This window comes from Mauremys mutica, chromosome 7 (genome assembly GCF_020497125.1).
Source record: "Mauremys mutica isolate MM-2020 ecotype Southern chromosome 7, ASM2049712v1, whole genome shotgun sequence".
NCBI classification, from domain to species: domain Eukaryota; kingdom Metazoa; phylum Chordata; order Testudines; family Geoemydidae; genus Mauremys; species Mauremys mutica.
Window position 1 is genome coordinate 18,227,114 of NC_059078.1, and position 20,821 is coordinate 18,247,934.

The 20,821-nt window shown below is 42.4% G+C and overlaps 2 protein-coding genes and 1 long non-coding RNA gene across 8 annotated transcripts in view; 2 read left to right on the forward strand and 1 right to left on the reverse strand.

The window, feature by feature from the left end:
• IRAK2 (interleukin 1 receptor associated kinase 2) overlaps positions 1–5,452 on the forward strand; it is a 32,200-nt gene extending 26,748 nt beyond the window's left edge. For both annotated transcript variants that reach the window (XM_045023657.1, XM_045023655.1), the window contains 4 exons: positions 1,333–1,395; positions 3,709–3,909; positions 4,054–4,567; positions 4,984–5,452. In XM_045023657.1, coding sequence (XP_044879592.1) covers positions 1,333–1,395; positions 3,709–3,909; positions 4,054–4,567; positions 4,984–5,108 — 903 coding nt within the window. In that variant the 3' untranslated portion in view covers positions 5,109–5,452. The remainder of the gene's footprint in view (positions 1–1,332; positions 1,396–3,708; positions 3,910–4,053; positions 4,568–4,983) is intronic.
• On the reverse strand, positions 1–18,955 carry LOC123374121. 2 transcript variants are annotated; one of them, XR_006581011.1, is made up of 5 exons: positions 18,785–18,955; positions 18,043–18,085; positions 16,387–16,454; positions 5,628–5,755; positions 1–439 (listed from the first exon to the last, which is right to left on the reverse strand). It is a non-coding gene; the product is annotated as an uncharacterized LOC123374121 (long non-coding RNA). The 2 variants fall into 2 exon arrangements; XR_006581010.1 differs by having other exon boundaries at positions 18,043–18,152.
• TATDN2 (TatD DNase domain containing 2) overlaps positions 11,261–20,821 on the forward strand; it is a 14,779-nt gene continuing 5,218 nt past the window's right edge. For 2 of the 4 annotated variants that reach the window (XM_045023652.1, XR_006581009.1), the window contains exons 1-4: positions 11,264–11,960; positions 14,585–15,076; positions 18,853–19,764; positions 20,637–20,764. In XM_045023652.1, coding sequence (XP_044879587.1) covers positions 11,532–11,960; positions 14,585–15,076; positions 18,853–19,764; positions 20,637–20,764 — 1,961 coding nt within the window. In that variant the 5' untranslated portion in view covers positions 11,264–11,531. Of the gene's footprint in view, positions 12,062–14,584; positions 15,077–18,852; positions 19,765–20,636; positions 20,765–20,821 lie in introns of all 4 variants that reach the window. The other 2 variants (XM_045023653.1, XM_045023654.1) reach the window with 2 other exon arrangements.

Below are 20,821 nucleotides of genomic sequence, written 5' to 3' on the forward strand. Positions count from 1 at the left end.
TACAGTTTGTAGATATTGGGTTATATTCTGTGCACATAGTTATTTCTCATATATCTGATCAAGTTTTTCAAACATAAGACACTCAGCTCAGCTGGACATTTAATATCCATTCAATAATAACCAATGCAAGAAAGCCAAATTCTGCCCTGAAACGTATACATGCGACTCCCATTTGGATCACATAATTCGATGGAATGGCTATTGGGAAAAACCCAGTTGCAGTCTACAAGATCTTTTCTGCAGAGTTTAGTGTTTATAAATAGGAACAAAAGAAAGTTTAACATCATCAGAAAAAGCTTCCCAGCTTGTGGTGTACCCAAGTCCTGTGATCCTTGGTCTGGATCCCTGATCTTCCCAAGGGTATTCCTCCTACTTTGTCTCCCAAGAAACCAATTGATACTCCTTCATATCAACACATGTGAACGGAGAGGAGGAAACCCTGTTGAAGTAATCCATGATGAATATAGGTTTAGGTAGTGCATTGTATCTTGTTAGAGAGCCATCCACACACATTCAAGGTCAGAGTATGACATATAATCTCAAAAGTTTGGTTATGATCAATTAAGTACCATATAGTATTGTCAGGTGCTCATAGTCAGAAAAACGGATATGTGAACATGTTACCCCCTTATTCAGTAAAGATTCCAGTTTTGTCTGTGTGTACAAGTCATATGTGCTGACTTCACTGAATGTTGCAAACACGTTTTTAATCCTGTTCATCCTCCAAATCCAATACAATGTGGGTTAGAGTGAGCTGGATTATGCTCTGCTTTATACAACATCTACAAAATTATCACTACATTGTAGCTGCAAAATCTTTATTACTGGTTATGGTGGAAGAAGCAGAAAAACCATAATTTAGTTCTCAGTTCCCTTGTTCAATTTGCAATATTGGACTTTGGAAAAATCATCTTTTGATTTGAAAACTCAGCAAGTGTGGTATAAAAGTCACTGAGAGAGAGAATAAATATGATGGCCTACAACATCATTTTTTTAAATTCAAGTTATACTTTAAATTTTCATTTTTATATAGGTTATTGTTACATCTATTTAGTGAACCCTATAGAACAGAATGACCTTCTACAGCCCCTACAGTGTAATATATAAAGATAGGGCCAAGCCACAAAATTTGGATTTGGATCTGTACCTGGTTCCAAACTCTCTCAAAGGTTATTCAGATCTAGAGTGTTGGTTTGTGCCTATCTTGTCTAAGAATGTAGGAAAAATAGCTTAAAATGCTCTAAGGGGTAAATATTCCTTTTGTTACAATGTCCAATTTTTTTAGAAGAAGCCATCTAGATAAATTGTCTTACCTATAAAAATGTTCTCTAGGTTTTAGCAGAGATGCTGACGGGCACTAAGGCAATGGATGAAGGAAGAACCCCTATTTATCTGGTAAGGGAGAAGCAAAATAAACAACACTGGCCTAGTGTAACCCTTGCAAACAGTGCTACTGTAATGAAATTAGTTTGAGTGCAAAACCAAATACAGAGTTGTTGCATGCTGTACTCCTGGGGGAATTCTGCACCACTGCACAACGCAGAATTTGCGCAGAATTCCATGTTTCTCCCACAGAATTGGGGCTGCAGAGCTTCTGACCGCCACTAGGGGCTGATGGACTCTGCAGAGCCCAATTCGCAGTGAGCAAAACACCCAGCCTGGCGGGGATGGAGGCGCTGCATGCTCTGGGTACGCAGCTTAATCTCATTATCCTGGGGATGGGAGAGATCCCAGGAGACCCAGCTCTGGCAAAGGGTGAGGAAGGGCAGGGCCGCACCACACTATGTCCCCTGGCAGGACAGTAAAGAAGCTGTGTGTGGGGGGGTGTCTCTAAAGGCTCAGGGGGTGCAGGTGTCTGGGTTCTTGGGGTGCCCCATAGTTAGGGTCTGGGGGAAGGGTGTGTGGGCAGTGATGAGCTGCCAAAATCTTAACAACCGGTTCCCTAAAAAGTTCTGGGGGGAGGGAGCGGGGGAGGGTCCGGGGAGCCTCAGCATCCCCAGCTGGGAATCCTGGGAGCAACAGGATGATTCGGCCTGCAGACCAGAGTTCTTTGCCCACCTCCTGGCCCTTTAACAACCGGTTCTCCACAGAGGTGTAAATTTAGCAACCGGTTCTTGAGAACCTGTGGAAACCGGCTCCAGCTCACCACTGTGTGTGGGTATCTGGGCTCTGTAGGTGCCCCGCAGCTGGGCTCTGTGGGGAGGGGTGTGCTGGTGTCTGGGCTGGAGGGTGCCCCATGGCTGGGCTCTGGGAGGAGGGGAGTGCGAGTGTCTGTGCTCCGGGGTATCCCCATGGCTGGGCACTGGGGAAGGGGGTGTGGGTATCTGAGCTGGGGGTGGCTCGGGGAGGGGGGAATGTGGATGTCTGGGCTCTAGGTGGCCCCACGTAGCCCTCTCCAGCACCGCACAACTGGAACTGGTTTGTCATAGGGGTTTCTTTAACTCTGTACTCCAGGGGAATCTTTTTTGTTGTTGTGTGTGTTGTTGACATACTTGTTGACAGGTATTTTGAAATAAATTACCAAAATAATTGAGACTGGAGTGGTTATATTGTGTTGTTTTGACAAAATATGCAGAATTTTAAAATATTGTGGGCAGAATTTTTAATTTTTTTTAGCACAGAATTCCTGCAGGAGTAATACTGTCAAATTTATAACTCCTAAAGAGTTGTGTAGAGGCCAAACCTTGGTTCCATAGAAGTCAGTGGCAAAACTCCAGCTGACCTCAATAAGAGCAGAATGAATGCTCCAGTTTTAATATTGCTCCTGATTGTGTATGAGCTGCTGCAACATCACTAGTGTTTAGATACCCACATATTTAGAGGCAGCAGCTGTTTTGAAATTGTGACTATTCATATTCTTGAACCAGGAAGGTGTGCACTGAATAGTGAAACGTAAGTAGAAGGTGAATCATAATGGGCTAATGTACTGTATTTATGGCTAGGTGTATTCACCAGTATTTTGTACACAGACACATCACTGATATGTACTTGGAGTTATGGAAATTACTTTAACAAACTCAAAATAAATTTGGGCCAGGTTCATCCAATTGTGACAAAACGAATGCTTTTTGTGTGAATAAAAACAGACCTTGTGTATTCCCTTGCACATGTGGTACTTTCCTTTTGTGCTGTCATGCCCTTGAAACATGGAGTAAGAGGGGAAGGAAGTTAACCCTCGCCTTTTCATTCAATCCTTGCTAAATGCTTCAGCAACTTTCTAATAGATTCCAAAAGTGAAGGAGATGACAAGTCTCAGTGATAAGTTCATTAGCAGGGACAAGAGGTTTCTGATTTGCTGATAGATGTTTAGAAAAGGTAATTAACACACTTAGGATATTGTACATTGCACTGATTTTTTTTTGTCACTGGCCTGATAATATTGAGAGGCCTGCCTGGAACTGCTGGAGCCTGGTATAATGAAGCATTGCCTGCATGCATACAGACCTCATGAAGCACAGAGTATCAGACTCTCTGGTGTTAAAACACAGATTTCTACCATTCGAGCTAAAGGAGAATTTCCTCTGGCTTTTATCTATTGTAAGCCAGTCACTAGGGAGCACTAGTATGCATACACTAGCCAGCACATTACACAGGGTATGGCAAGTACTCAGAGAGTCTCTTAAGTTCTTAAAGGGTTGGATAGGAATGAATACTTTCCTTTGACAAATCATTTTCATCTTCACCAGTGTATCTCTTCCTCTTGAACAGAAAGATGTAATTGCTGATGAAATTCAAACAGCAAAAGCAAGTTCATGCTCCAAGCACAAAACCTTTGAAAATCTTGCTGCCAAGGAAATATGCTGTAAATATCTAGACAGGAAGGTGGGACACTTGCCATCAGAAATTGCTGTTCACTTTGCCACTGCCATCTGCCTTTGTCTGCGGAAAAAGAATCCTGACATAGCAGAGGTAAGTGTTGTATGCCCTACTAGTCTTAGAACCAAGGTCTAAGCCATAGCACCCAAATGTGATTTTGTTATTTTTTTAATGTCCACCAAGAAGGACAACATGGGCACTGACTAACGGCTTACCAAATGTTGTTGTTCTGAACAGGTGCATGAAATGATGGAAATGGCTGAACATAAAATAAGAGATCACAGCCTTCTTGAAGGCAGCACTTTTTCTGGATTCTCCATTAATACCCCAGAAGAAACAGATGACGAGACAGCTAGTCACAATTATGGTTCTTCAGGTGATAGCAATGAGGACAGTGCAACAGCAAGGCCTCTGAAGTGTGTAAATTCATCCCCACCTTTACTAAGAGTCATGCCACCTGAAATGTACAATGGACAGATGTCACGGGTCCCTTGTGAATCGGATGAATCGAGTAGTTTTGTATGGGATCCTGAGGAGGGTTCTGCATATGGCCCACCTAGCAGTAGCTGTACTGATCCAGAAAATGCCACATCCTCTCATTCCGGGAGAAATGCTGAAATATGTACTGGTGACTTCCAAGAAAAAAATGTGGCATCCAGTGAAAATAAAAAGACTTTGGAAATGGTATCTCCTGCAGAAAGAATGGTTTCTTCAACCAATGCAAACTTTGACCCTTCATGTTCTTCACAAGGTAAATCTAGGTATTTTTTGGGAGTGAGAGGCTGATCATTCAATATGTGACCATTAAATTATCATGACACAATGTCTCCAATCCTGTTACCACGACCACAGTATTTATATAAGGTGCTCAGGTATCATAGTGATAGGCAAAATATAAATGCCTAGACAGACTGATAGATCACACCTGCAGTCTTTGAAAAACCTTCCTTTTATACATTTCAGCATATTTTGTCTCCTTGGTTATGATGTTACCAATTAATTTATAGAGGCAATTAAAATTATCTAGTTTTTCAATGTAATTTCTTGTTAGAAGTCAAATTTAAATGATTTAGAATTGTTTCTCCTCTCCCAAATTATATGTAATATCAGTGTGTTAGCCAGAGATGGATTTTTGCTAAATATTTGGGCCTTTTTTCCCCCCTGCAGGATTAGCCAAAGAAACCTCTTGGGAAATAAAGATCAATGATAAAAAAAAGAAGCTTATGGAAAATATTTTACTATATGAGGAACAAAAGTTAAACAGCTCTGAACTCTTTGAATCTCAGATATGACTGAATTATCAGCAGTGGCATCTTGGAAGAAGAAATTGGGAATCTTTTTCTGGTGGCAAAATGGTAAAAGCTAAACCACACACTTCATGTAAGGTTAAGTAGTATGTTTTCAACAGACATGTTAACTCTCTTTGGAGAAAAAGAATAGCCACGTCTCAGGTGATTCCAAGAGAATGTCTGTTACAGTGTGGATTAAAGCAGAATGCAACTTTTATTATCAGAAAAATTAGCATCGTCATCTTTCTCCTTGCCTTACTGTGCTGAAAAAAATTAAATATTGGCAAACTGAGACAATTGCCTGAATTGGCTTAGGGCAAGCTCTGTTTTGCACTGCACTTCATAAAGCATTTGTGTACAGTATATTTCTTTTACGAAAAATTAGGATCCTGCACAATGTACAGCAGGCATTCATTACATACTAGTTGGCAGTACTCTGTAATATCCATTGCATCTAGCATACACAGGGTGATCAGTGGGAACTATTTTCATTTTTTCAAAACAAAGTAAATAAAAATGTACCTAGTTTCATATAATCGTATTCCACATTCTCCATTGCACTCCATATCCTAGATGATATGATGGGTTTTTGTTTCTTAAGGAAAGTTCTCTGCTGAATTCCGTATGATTCCATCTCCAGCTGCATTGCACTGAAAACAGATGTTTGGACAATTTTACATCTCAATGATGGAACACTCTGGAACTGTACATATATGAATATGTAGTATCAAACAGGTACACTGAGAGGTGGTATACACTGACTCCCTCTGTAGCCTTGAGAACATCATTTAATCTCTCTGTGCCTCAATTTTCTCATTTGAAAAATAGGGTTAATACCTCACTAAGCAGTTTTGAGAATTAACTGTTTGTAAAATGCTATATAAGTGCTATGAAACAAGTAACCACATTAATACTGTAGCTTTTGTTGTAAATGTATATTTTGGATTTTGATATAATTCAATATTTTAATTTAAAACCTATTTAATTTTTTATGCAACTACTGAGTTTGGATTTGTAAAGGGCCTGAGGCAATGATTAAAACAATCAGCTAAAGATTAATTAGTTAAAGGGCAGGATCTTGAAGCCTTTACTCACCTGAGTAGTCCTAGTGAAGTAGCTGATTTCAGTGTGCCTGCTCACTTGATCAAGAGTTTCAGAATTAGGCCCAGTGTTTGTGATCACTTTGAAGAGGAAAAAAGCTAGAAATTATAATAGAAAGCATGGATGCTACGCCTATTTATTTTCAAGAGGAAACCTCAAGAACATGATTTACATTTTTATTCCTTTTTTCTTTACTTTGTAACAGAGTCCTTTAATCCAGCATAAGGAGATAAAACTTTATAATAGGGGGAAAAAGGACCTTCTGAACCATATAGCTCAGCTTTCTGCTGTGTGTAACTGCTATTTCTGGGCCTGATGCTTCTAATATATAGTTGGGGAAAACTCCCATTACAATTTGAGCAAGCAAGGAATGCAGGATTGGGCCTGGTATGTGATTCTTCCCTTTGGAATTATGGAAAGGTGTAATTTTCTTAGATGTACAATAAGGTCTCCACATTCAAGTCCCTCCTGAGGACCTAGTTCTATGAAGGCTTCTGCAAGAAACTAGCCAACTGACAATGGTAGGAGGAACTGTGGTAGACTATATATCTTTCTTTTTTTTTTAAATTGCCCTTATCCAAATACTGCCTTACCAAAGTGTGGCAAGGCCAACCGTCAACTTGCATGATCTGCCCCAGTCCACTACTTTTCAGCTGCTTAAGGTGTTGTGTATGTTTTCTTTGGTCTTTTTATTGTGCAAGGCCTCATCCTTGCATTGGTAGCAGATTTGAGTGGGTGTCCATTCAGGCACAGCAGTCCATCCACACATTAAGAACATCAAAGTGGCCATACTGGGTGAGACCAAAGATCCATCTAGCCCAGTATCCTGTCTTTCGACAGTGGCCAATGCCCGGTGCCCTTGAGGGCACGAACAGAATAGGTAATCTGATCAAGTGATCCATCCACTGTTGCCCATTCTCAGTTTCTGGCAAACAGAGGCCAGGGACACCATCCCTGCCCATCCTGGCTAATTGCCATTGATGGATCTATCCTCCATGAACTTACCTAGTTCCTTTTTTGAACCCTGTTATAGTCTTGGCCTTCACAACATCCTCTGGCAAAGAGTTCCATAGACTGACTTTGCGTTGTGTGAAAAAATACTTCAGTTTGTTTTAAACCTGCTGCCTCTTAATTTCAGTTGGTGACCCCTAGTTCTTGAGTAAATAACACTTCCTTATTTACTTTCTCCATGCCAGTCATGATTTTATAGACTTAAATCATATCCCTCCTTCGTCATCTCTTTTCCAAGCTGAAAAGTTCCAGTCTTATTAATCTCTCCTCATATGGAAGCTGTTCCGTACCGCTAATAATTTTTGTTGCTCTTTTCAAACTTTTTCCAATATATCTTTTTTGAGATGGAGCGACCACATCTGCAAGCAGTATTCAAGATGTGGGTGTACCATGGATTTATACAGAGGCAATCTATTTTGTAACTATTATCCCCTTCTTAGTGATTCCCAACATTCTGAGTGACTCCAAGACCGCTTTCTTGAGTGGTGACAGCTAATTTAGACCCATTACCCAATGCAGTATCAGGGCTTAAGTTTTGCGGAATAAGGACCGTGCTTTCTATTTGTACAGTGCCTAGCACACTGTGGGCACTACCAGAAGCAAATAAGTATAATGAATTTAACTTATCATTTGAAAGTCACAATCTTAAACCAGTTCCTCAGGTAGATACCTACACTAGTAACTGATAGAAGTTCCTGGCTATAAGTGCCTAGATAATCAAATTACTAGTACCCATAAATATATTGTCTAGATGTTTTCTGGTATTGAATTTATATTACTGGTTTAAAAATACAAAGAAAAAACTAAATGATGTGGGCATTAGTTTTTATAAATAATTGTCTGTTTTATTTTAAGATATTCACTAACTGTTCTGAAGTAATGTAACCTGGATGTATAAACCTATTGTTTTATACATTGGGGTATACATTGATTGCCTCTTTATGTAACTTGCTTAGTGTAATGTACACTGGAATTTTAATAAAATTAATATTTTTTGAATATATTTTTGAATAAACTTGGGGGAAAACGCCCTTTCTTTAAGTCTTGCCTTTACAAGATCTATAGGACAGCAAAAATTGTTCCAAACTACCTATTTTGGTAACTTCCTGTCTTCAGAGAGCAGCTCAAAGTATTCCTACCTGTACAGAGTGCAATTATTATTATTTGTTTGGTGGGGCCCCAGTCGTAGATCAGGGTTTCATTTTGCTAGGTGCTAGGCAAACAATACTTACGCCATCCTCCTTAGAAGGCCCCCTCTGCTAAGCAATTGATATCTGTTGGTCCTTTGAGCAGTCACTTAAAAGAGATTTCACTCTATATCAATGTTTCACTCTGTATCAATCTTGGCTCTGTCTTAGGACATACCATAATTACTTTATTTAGTTTATAAATTATATTTACTTCTCACAGCTTAGCTATGTGTCCCTCAGTGTGCTGTATGCATATAGAGTTGTAGTCCAAATTGAAAGGAAAGAGAGACTATGAAATGTACTAATTTTTGACACAATTGCTCCTTCATGGTGAATGTCACAGGCAGGACACAGAGTAGAAATGGACAATAAGTGATGATTTCGGAATTAATGTCATGTAGCTAAGGACATTACAAGGCTGCAACTGAATGGAACACTGGGGATTGAGCATTATTCTATGCCAGTGGTTCTCAACCTTTCCAGACTACTGTACCCTTTTCAGGAGTCTGGCATCCCTCCAAGTTTCACCTCACTTAAAAATTACTTGCTTTACAAAATCAGACATGAAAATACAGTGTCACAGCACACTAATACTGAAAAATTGCTTACTTTCTCCTTTTGTCTGTATGACATTTTAGTTTGTACTGACTTTGCTAGTGCTTTTTATGTAGACTGTTGTAAAACTAGGCAACTGTCTAGAGCTGTGTTTATGTGCCCCCTGAAAGACCTCTGCGTACCCCAGGGGAACACATACCCCTGGTTGAGAACCACTGTTCTACGCTAATGACTGGTGACGAGGTTAAAAATTCATGGACATATTAGGCTAATTTCAGTCACTTGTCAGTATAATATAAAGCTGAAAGTAAATGTAGATGTCCAGTTGAAGTAGCATTACTTTAAATCCCTACCATGTTATAGGTGAAACGCTGTTATATCAGGATAGCGGTGGCAGGGCTGCAGCGGTGATTTAAAGAGCCCGGGGCTCCGGCCACAGGGAGCCCCAGGCCCTTTAAATCGCTGGTGAGCCCCGCTGCCGCAGCCCCAGGATAGCAACGGCAGGGCTCCAGCCGCTGCGGGGAGCCCGGGCCCTTTAAATTGCTGGTGAGCCCCGCTGCCGCAGCCCTGGGGTAGCAACGGCAGGGCTCCAGTGGTGATTTAAAGGGCCATGGGCTCCCCGCAGCAGCTGGAGCCCTGGACCCTTTAAAGTGCCACCAGAGCCCTGCTGCTACCGCACTATATGCAAATCCGTGTTATATCGGGTCATGTTATAGCAGGGTAGAGGTGTATATAATCTTATTACTGTCCAGCTTTCCAAAGCTACTAATGATTGTTCTAGACTCATGCATTTTTTGGTCTCGTAGGCTATTTTATCTGCCCTCTGTATACAAACATTTTGCATCTTAAAGTGAAACTTTAGTGTCACAAAACATGCATCTTATAAAATTAGCTCTTGTTTTATTGGGCAGTGGTGAAAGGGAGTGTATATTATACAAGCTGACATTTACTAAGAGTCAAATTTATCCTTTCCTGGCCCCACTTTGCATTAGCTATTATACAAACACCATCATTTATTTTAGTAACTAGTAACAAATTCCCTAAAGTAAGAAATTGAAACACACATTATAGGACCTTACACTAAAGTGAGAATACACAGAAAACCAAAACAAACATGAAGCTGAAATATGTCAACCATTATTGAGCAAAATAGTCGACTGGTGCCTATTAGCAAACTAAACATTTAGGACACAGTACTGCAGAGAGTACACATGTAAAATTCCCATTAAAGTAAAAAGGAATTTTGCCTGCTTAAGGATTTCAGGATCTATCCTTAAATAGTGCATTTTTAAGGAGAGAAAATAACTATAGTTCCTTTAAGGGGAAAAAAATTGCCAGTAAATGATATATTGCTTCTAAATTTTGCCATTCTTTGATAACCTTTATGGAATTCAGGGTTTTTCATATACTGCTCCCTGCCCATTCACTCCTACACACAGGTGGTTGGAAAATCTTGTCAGATGTAACTGGCAATGGAAAATTTTGCTCCAAACCAAAAAAGCGCATTCGGGACATCCAATCCAGGGAGGAATTCTGAAAGGCGGGCTGTGCCCTGGCGCCTGCTGTGCAGTGCTTTTCCCATAGCTTTTGTCACTGAGCCTTGGCATAGGTAACCCAGTAGCTCCTTTCCCACTGAACGGTTTTTAAAAGCCACACGTTTATTTATTATTCAACAGGAAAGTGCACAAAAGGCCCCAGAGGATCTCGCAAAACCCACCCTGGGAACTAGGGTGACCAGACAGCAAGTGTGAAAAATCAGGACGGGGTTAATAGGAGCCTATATAAGAAAAAAGACCCCACAATTGGGACTGTCCCTATAAAATTGGGACATCTGGTCACCCTACTGGGAACATTCTGAGCCACGCTCGCTCTCTGGGACAGCACCAGGTCTCCGGGGCCGGGCTGGGGAGGGACCACCTCTTTTTGAGACACGCACAGCTCGAGCCCGCTCGGCCGGGCACGCTCAACCCGCACTGCCCTGCCGCACAGCACAGAGGGGAGCTCCCCGCTGACTGTGTGCGCACGGCGCAGGTTGAAGCCCGCGACTCTTCCCCCCGCCCGCAGGGGCCACCAACGCACCACCCCGCGAGAGCCTCGTTCCCGCCACTAGCTCTCCCGCGCCGACCCAGCCTGACCGTCCCCGAGCGGAGGGGCGGGGCCAGCCGATAACAGACCCGCCCCTCCCTAAGTGGTAATAACGTCAGGGCGGGCGCGCGCCGGGGCTCCAGCGGGCGGTAGGGGCGGGGCTGGGCTCGCGGAGATGGCAGGGGGGCGGGTGGAGAGGAGGGGGGCGCCCCTGCTGGTCCCTTCTATGCACGGCCCGCAGCCTGGACCCCCGCCGGGCGCACATCCCGAGCGGGCTGCCCCTGGCCCGGCCAGCGTGGCTCCCTCAGCCGCTGCGGCCTCTGGAGCGGGCTGCCCGGGGAGCGCTGCGGCGCTTGGGGGGGTGGTCGCTCGGTCTGTGCTGCCCCTGCTGCGGGCTCGCCCCCCGCCCCTCCCCCTTCGCTCGGCTGCCCTCGCGGAGCCGGGCTAACGGCTGCTCTCTCTGCCGCCCAGGTGCCGAGCCCCGATGGAGCCCGCCAGGCGCCGCAGGGCGAAGCGCGCCTGGGACAGCTGGTCAGGCGGCTCCCCAGCCAAGTACCGCAAATGCGCCCCGGAAGGGCCGCCATGTCCGTCCTCCCGCCCCGGCTCCGCCACCGGCTGCCCCGCGCACTCGGCAGAGGCCGGGAGCGCTGGGCAGCCCGCGGCGGGCGGGCGGGCGCGGAGCTGGCTTTCCCCACAGCCCGTTTGCCAAGGGCTTTCTGCCGGCGAGACAGCCAGGGCCGCGCTCTCGGCACGAGGCTCCTCCCCAGACGCAGCAGATGGGAGCAGCAGCAGCCTGGACGAGAGGGGTAGCGGCTCGTCCCTTCCCAGGAGAACCCTGCTCAGGAAACCTCCTGGCTGGGACATTTCCAAGGCAGACATGGTCTCCATGCCCCGGAAATCCTTGAACCGGGAGGTATGTGATAAACAGAAAAGGCTGCAAACTAGAGGCAAGAGTTGACCGAAAACAGGAGGAGCTTGACAAAGCCTTGAATGTTTTGGTGCTCTATGAAGGAAGTATGTGTTTGCCCCCTTTGTGCTTCTAACTACCCGAGGGGGCCTTTTTCTATTGCAAACTTTTTAAAAAATGTACAGGTACAGATTCCAGATTGAGAGGAAGATGGGTTTTTTTGGGCTACATTTTAGAAGGAGTTGAAGAAAGTAACAGTGCAGTGGCAGTGTCTTAACTTGGCCTGCCAGGCACTTTTTAAAAACACCACTCTTGTTTTGCTGGGGGCTGGCATCACACCCCAAGAGTCTTCACTTAAAGTGTGCGTCATTTTAATGTAGTGCTCTGAAGCAGGTTTCAGAGTGGGAGCCGTGTTAGTCTGTATCAGCAAAAACAGTGAGGAGTACTGGGTTTTAACCCACAAAAGCTTATGCCCAAATAAATTTGTTTGTCTCTAAGGTGCCACAAGTACTCCTCCTTGTTTTTGCTCTGAAGCAAAGGTCAGTGAAGAGTGAAAGTTAACGGTTCATCCTGTTGCACAGGCAAGTTTTAGACAACTGGCTTAATTTTTCTGGCCTCTTGTACAGAGCCCTGGTAAAAGAGTGTGTGGTGTGTGTGTGTGTTTTTTAAGGTAACCTGCAAAGGGAGAAAATAGGTTCGTGCTATCTTTGTTGTTTCTTGATGTATAAAAAAAGTCTGAAAAGTTGGTTTGTTTTGGCAGGATGGGGTGAGGGAGAAAGAATTTTAGCCTGTTTTACCTTGGAAATATCAGGACCATAGTAATTGCCATACAAAATCAGACAAGTGGCTAATTTTATTTGGTAGCCTGTCTCCAACTGTGGCCAGTACTAGATGCACAAAGAAAGGTGCAAAAAATCTAGTAACTTGTCCATCAATGAAGTTTCTAGTTTAACCCTAGTTAGTGGTTATTTGTGCCTTGAAGCATGAAGATTTTCTATCCATGTTTTTTATTTTAATGTAGCTACATGTTTTGATTGCCCATATTGATGTCTAATCCTTGATCCTACTAAATTTTTGGCCTCGGTGATAACTTGTGGCAGTGAGTTACATTGTTTAAAGCGCATGTACGCACGACATAAAGTTTTATTTTTAAGGTAAACTCACTTCCACTGTCCTTGTTCCCTTGTATTGTAAAATGGATTAATCAGAGTGCCCGATTTATTTTCTCTTTGCCTTTCATTCATAGAATCATAGAATTCAAGATCAGAAGGGACCATTATGATCATCTAGTCTGACCTCCTGCAAGATGCAGGCCACATAAGCCGATCCACCCACTCCTTAAGCAAGCGACCCCTGCCCCATGCTTCGGAGGAAGGCGAAAAACCTCCAGGGCCATTTTGTACAACTGTCACATGTTTCCTGTTAGTTTAATTTAGAACTGTGTAAACTTTTCAATATCTCCCCTGGAAGTTCTTTCAAATCTTGTCTTCCTGTCTCTTACAGCGAAGGTCGATGCTTCAGAAAAGTACATTAGGCGCTTTCTTGACCTTTAGCCAAAGGGTTAGAATGTCAAATCTTTAACAGCTCTCTTTTCCAGCTGTTTTTTAAGCTTTTGTATTCAATATAGGAGTTAACAAAGCCAAACAAAATCCTAGAGTTTTAAATGGCCTGAATAAAAATCATTTTGGTTCTCTATCGGGTTTCACTTACTTTATATTTTTAATATTATAACCCAATTAATTATTGAGTTCTCTTTAGAGAATTTCAGGAAAAATGAGAGAGACACAATCGGAATTTCTAAAGTAGTAAAACGCCTTTGGTGAAAAATCCTTTAGACCTTCATTTGACCTCAAGAAGCAAAATCCTATAATTTATTTTCATTAATATGCTTTGATCCGTGTTTACAGAGACTGGCTTTTGAAGCTTAACATACTGGATTTGTTTTTATATTAGCAAAGTCTAGGCCAAAGAGAGTTGGTCTAGCTGTGCAAATCACAATATAATTTAGGTTGCAGCATGCCTGATTCTCTTAATATTATTTGAAAAGTTTATTCTTTTAATAGGCAAAAACTCCTGTGGCTTGTTTTGAGTGGGGAGAATATAGTTCCTGCTTGGAATGGGACCAAGCTGTTCCAAACAGTATCCTAATATGGCCTCTCTTGTGCTGACTAGTCTAAAGACACCTCCTGTGGCACTACTGTAAGGCACTGAAGACAGTTATTTTACCACAAGGGATAAGAGTGAGGTCCTCTGGAACAATGCAGACAATATAGCAGCCCCCAGTGGTGAGAAATGATCCCCTATTTGCAGGGTTTCCACGTTTTCTCGAATTGTAGCTGGATTGGCAGCTTGCCAGAAGCCCAAGGGTGGCATTTACTTTGCAGAAAACGAAGCAGATTCTGGCCACCCTTTTCATAAGAGGTGTGACCATACTCCAGCACATGCTGAGACTTTGTCTTTGTGGGTGGTGCTGTAAAATTCTTTAGGCTGCCCATCTCTGTCCTCTCTGCTTGAGAGGGATTCTTACCCCTCTATTCTCTCCGCCCCCAACAAAGCATACATGCTTTCTGATTAGTAAAATGTTTAATACTTATGAGCACCTATGTAATGCTGTTTCCTTTTTTATATAGCTTTATAAATCCAAGGGTGGTGCAGACTGTAACCTCACACCAAGGACTGAAGGTAAAGGTGTCTCAGAAGAACAGACTGGGGATCATAGGAAGAAGAGAGTGAAGGATCAGGGATCCACAGTAATATACCTTAAAGCTCTCCAGGATGCATTTGGGAAATCATTAGGGAAAAAGGTCAGAAAGGAGGCATCTACATCAAATGGAGATCAAGATCAAAGCCCCTGTCATAGTAAAGAGCCTTGCAAATCAGATGGCAACTCAAGAAGTATCTGTGCAGTTTCAGGGCGTGAAGAAGATCAGCGACCTCAGCTAGATTCAGACAGAAAGAAAACTTCAGTAGATGAAAACAATGCTTGTGCTAGTTCAGTTAGCACTGGACAGAGTAATCCCAAAGAAGAGTATGTGGATTACCAAAGGCCAGATATTTCAGGACCCTCTCCAAAGCTTGTATTTGTGGACGAACACAATTCGAGTTCAGAAGAAGATTATGAGGTAAGTGTGTGTGAGAGGACATGAAGTAGTGTTCCTTGAATAGGACATATCAAAACATACCATATATACTCGATCATAAGACGGTTCGTTTATAAGCCAACCTCCGCTCTCCCTCCCCCCAAGATAAGTAAAAATGGGAAATGTTTATGACCTGTTCATAAGCCGACCCTATAATTCAGGGGTCAGCAGACTTTGGCTCCCGGGCCATCAGGATAAGCTGCTGGCAGGCCGAGATGGTTTGTTTACCTCGCGTCCGCAGACATGGAGGTAAACCTAAGTAAACAAAGTGTCCCGGCAAGCCAGCTGCTTACCCTGATGGGCTGGGACAGCAATTGGTGGAGAAATTTTTTGGGGGGGGAGAAGCTGGGGGTCCAGGGAGTAACCCCTGTGACCAGCCCCCACATTACCCCACACTCTCCCCATCCCAACCCTTCCCACCGTATCTGGGGAGGGCCAGGGGAGAATGTCTTTGGCCTGGCTGGAGCTGCTCCAGCAGGCTGGACAGTGCAGCTGCAGCTTGCTCTGGTGGGCCAGACTAGGCAGCGCGGCCACAGCATGTTCCAGCGGGCTGGGCCGGGCGAAACGGCCGCAGCCTGCTCTGGGGGGGCTGCAGTTGCTTCGGAGGCTGGAGAGAGAGCACTGTGGCCAGAAACAGACACACCCTTCTGGCTGTGCTGCCTCTTTTGGGGGGAGGGGCTGTGTCCCACCTCTCCCTCTCTATATCTGTTCATAAGCTGACCCCCTTCTCTCAAGCTTTCCTTTTTTACTAAAAAAAATTTGGCTTATGAATATACGGTATTTGGAATTTTACTAGTTAAAATTTTAAATGAACAAACCAAAGTTCTTTGTATTTCTGACCAAATTTGAAACACTCACAATACAAACAAGGGCCCAATATTGGGGAAAAATCTCATAGATTTCTCTACTAGATCTTGATGTCATTTGAGTAAAATTCAATGGCAGCCCTCTATTTTCCCCTACATATAAAGAATATGTATTTAGGAACACTAAATACTAGCTGCTAATTTTGAAGGATCTATTTTTTTCATGTGTAGAATACATCACTTTCAATTTTACAAACAAAGTCTTAATGTGAAGCATTTTAATATCACTATTTTTTTAAGGAAAATGGGATTCAGTATAGCTAAACACTGAAATATAGTAGCTTTGAACACAGAATGGTGGTAGCAATGTGTCTCTTGTTTCACACTTGGATAATAATCCCAAAAGGACTATAGAAAGCAACACATCCCTGTCTATGCAGTGTTAGTTTTACAGCATTATATCTTACATAACTTATATGATATTACCTCTGAAGATGCAAGTCCTGTTGTAGCTGCAGATGAATATTGTTGCCCTTTATCTTTGTGTTCAGTCCCTTAGAATAAGAAGAGCTAATTAACTTAAATAGAGAAGTAATATATTAGCTGCAACATTCTTAATAATCATAACTTATTAACTTAATTTGTGGATTCTTCAGAGGCTATAGTTGAAAATCTTCCCTACATTATTTAGGCACTGCTGTACCCCTTCCCTTCAAAAAATATTTAAGGATACAATCAAATGTGTTCTTTTGCATGATTAATATAAATCAGAGTTAGCATCCTTTTTGTTCTGTAGGGTGCAAAAGGGATACTACTACTTATATGTGCCAGTTGGGTGCTATATGAGATGGATCTCTGTAGAAATCAGAGAAGAATGGGATATGTTAAATTCTTTTTCTGACTGGGAATCAGTGTTGCCTAGTGGATGGACTGGGACTCAGAAAACTTGATTTCTATTCCCAGCTGGCTAGTGCCAGATCTGAGTGATTTCTAGCAAATTGCTTTACCTCTCTGAGCCTCCATTTCCTCATCTATAAAATTGGGATAATGATACTTGTCTCCTTTTGTAAAACATTTTGAGATCTACGGATGAAAAGCACTATAGAAGAGCTAACTATTGTTATTTGTGTATATTTTGACTATAGTAAATTAGAATGAAATATTGTTTCTTGTAGTCACTTCTGAAATCTTAACGTACAGCTTTCTGTGATGGGAGAGACTTTGGGAATCCACTTTTCTGCTAGAACCTGGGTTATTAACCTTTTAAGGAACTTTGAGGCTCACTTTCTGTCCCAGGCATTTGAAGGGGTAGCAGGCTGAGGGTCCGAGGGTTTTTATTAGTGAGATTTCTGTGGAGGTGGGTTAGGTTTATATGTGGTAGTGACAGTCTGTACATTCATTATTGGAGTGGGATGAGAAATCTACTGCTCAATTTTACATTGAAAAGTAAAATGTGTGTATCTAGAGACCAGGTAGTCAATAGGCAGACTGTGGGCCAAATCCAGACCACCAGAGGCTTTTGACCAGACCATGAAACTCTGAGGGTTAGTGCAAGGGGTGTCTATGGACTGGCTGCATGCTGGCAGGCTTGGGTGAGCTGTTGTGTGGGGCTGACTCATAACTGGGGGGGACTCCTCCCTAAATGGAGCCCTGCCAGGTGCACTGGGACTCGGGGCTCCCACTACCAGCCCCAGGCACCTGCCAGGGCTCCATTTAGGGAGGGCAGGGGAACACCTGCAAACCTGAGTTACCTGTCAGCACGGGGCGCCAGCTCCCCCAAGCCTGCCAGCACGTGGCCAGTCACTCTACCCACGCTAGGCCTCCTCTCCCCCATACTAACTACCCATAGATCCCACAGAATTTCATGATCTGGTCAAAAACCTCTGGCAGTCTGTATTTGACATGTGGTCTGCCTATTGACTGCCCCTGCAATAAGCCCTGTGTATATTACACAGCACTGTTTGTGTTCTTTGAACAGGGGCACTTGCAGTGTGAAAAATGTTTCTCTGGAATCCAGAACTTCAGTATACCTTGACCAGGAAATTTGGACATTGACAAAAAATATTTGACTACCCCGATCTAGAGAATAAGAAGGGCACTCGTTGTATACATCTAAATAAATACATTTTTCTTTGTGATTACCATACAATTCTGTAGTCCAATCGGATTCTCCTTCCAGTCTTTCCTTTATAAAAGAAACCAAATCATAGATGTTAGAGATGGAGGTGATCTGTTAGGTCATCCTGGATTGCCTGAGAAAAGAACGACAATTTCATGTACCGGGTAGGTCAAATTTCAGGTATAAATTTCTGTAGGGGAAAATCCTACAATAGCCTGTTCATCCTGTCCAGATGACGTAATCTTTTACAGCTCTGATGTCTGTGAGCTACAGTTAGTACAGATCTCTGCCCTTATACTTACCTAGCCCCTCTCTTAGCAATTTTCCTTGCCTTACCACATATTCTGAGCTTGACATCTGAAGGATTCCTTTTAGGCCTACTCTATAGTTACTTTTACCAAGATAACTGTCAGTTGGGGGTGTGACTGCTATTTTTTAATATACTTAACATTATGCTGGTAAAGCCTTCAGTGTAGACACAGTTATATTAGTAAAGTTTATTTCATTTTGCTAAACAAAAATAAGCAATACCAGTATAATTGGGTCCACGCTAAGGGGGTTTTGCCACTTAACTATATTAGCGTAGTTAAAGCAGCAAAGCTTTTAAGTGTAGACAAGGCCTTAGTCTCATGTCAGTAATTCATTTGTTCAGACAGCAACCCTGTATATTAGTTCAGTCTGAGGTTTTCATGTGCTTACTGGAACAGCTCTGGTTTTGGTAAATAATAAACAGGATACATAGTGGAACATCTTACTCTGACACACCTACAGTTTACTGTTCACAAAGTTAAGATTGTTTCGGTTGTATATGTTGTTTTCCATTTGACTTGCAGTTCCAAGAGCGAGATATGCTGGAAAAGGATCCCTCCGTGGGAAGTGATTGGTCTGATGTGGATGATGTAGAATCTTTAGCTAGGTTCTCCCAGGAGGATTCAGTTCCACATCACAATAGGTCAGTTATTTTGGAGACTTCACCAGTTATAACTGATTATGTAATGTACCCTGCTCATCTCTACAATCGCCCATGGGGTGACTTTGCAAAGTGCTGGACAAGTAGTCCAAAACCACCTAGTCGTTCATTTTCAAACCCCAGTGAGGATACTACTTATTTAGGTGGCTCAAGTAGCAGTCATCTTTGTGATATTTCTGTAGAATTTCCAGCATGCACTCCTTCCAATACATCGAAAGATCTAGAGTCTGCAGTTGAAGGTGGACATTGGAGATCACATTCCTTTGAGTCTTCCCTGGTCTCTGAGGAGAAATGCAAAATGTCTAGCAAGGAAGCAGAATCGTATGCTCCCATTATCTCTAGAGCACGGTTGTCTGATTCTTTTACTTCTGAATATGTAAACCAGGAAGCAACTATTGAACTCCCTAAACATTTACAGGAGGGTTTCATTGATACCCATTGCCACCTGGACATGCTATATTCCAAGATGTCTTTCAGGGGTACATTTGCAAAGTTTAGAAAAGTTTACAATAGCTCCTTTCCGAAAGAATTTCAAGGCTGTATAGCTGACTTCTGTGATCCTCGGACCTTAAAGGACTTCTTGTGGGAGGATTTGTTAAAAGAAGAAATGGTTTGGGGAGCATTTGGCTGTCATCCACATTTTGCACGTTACTACACAGACCTCCATGAAAGAGATCTCTTACAGGCACTGAGGCACCCGAAAGCTATTGCATTTGGAGAGATGGGTCTAGACTACTCTTATAAATGCTCTACTGATATCTCCAAGCAACACAAGGTAAGGAGCTGAGCTTCTACTTTTATGGTGCTAGCTGGAACTTTTCTTTCAGGTCTACTTATGGATTCTAAACTTTTCCTTTTCTCTGTATACAACATACTTCAGCATTCTACAACCTTTTATATTCATTTTGGGATAGGAGAGGACCCTGAGGGTGATGTGTGAATTAGACCATTTCAGATAAAGATGTAAATCATTCATCAAATACTTGTACTGTGTCTTCCCTGCTAACAGTTTTCCAAATTTGAATTGGAGACATTGGATAAATAAATGAGATGTTGGCCAGTTACAAAGCATATTAAATGTGTATTCTAGTTATTTTTTCTTGCAGCCTCTGAAATGTATATTTAGAATGCAGGAGTTCTGATATGGCAGTGATGAGCATAATACAAATACCTGGATAGCTGGCCAAAAGCACTGTACAGTATTGTAGGGAAGCATCATGGACAACACTGAAAGGAAGGAGAACTCGCTCTACTTCCAGCTTTGTCCCATACTTCCTTTACTTAGGAAAAATCTGCACCCTCAGTTTTCCCATTTGTTAAATAAAAATATCTCTTCACATTTTGGAAAGTGCTTCAAAATATGACTTTATAAACGTATGGGTGTGTGATAGTTTGATCCAAGTAACTAAAACTGAAATCAATACATTTATTGGTGTAGAAAGCTAATGCACCAATCACCATAGTGCCTGGTTGTCGTCTGTAACAATTCATCTGAAAAAGTGAATGGATTTACAGGAAATTGGCATAAATTAGGGGATAGATTTTTCCACCCCCCACTTACTATCACCCCATTGTATTCCCTTTGTTTCTAGAACAATTCTAGTGGAAATTAAGGCAGTGCTCATTTCTTATTTTACTTTTATTCAGGTATTTGAAAAGCAACTCCAACTAGCTGTGTCCTTAAGGAAACCCTTGGTAATACACTGCAGAGAGGCTGATGATGATCTGCTGGGGATCATGAAAAAGTTTGTGCCTAAAGACTACAAGATACACAGGTAGCTGTATTTGCTAAATTAAATTCTGTCATTCATTGCTGGAGATCATATAATTAA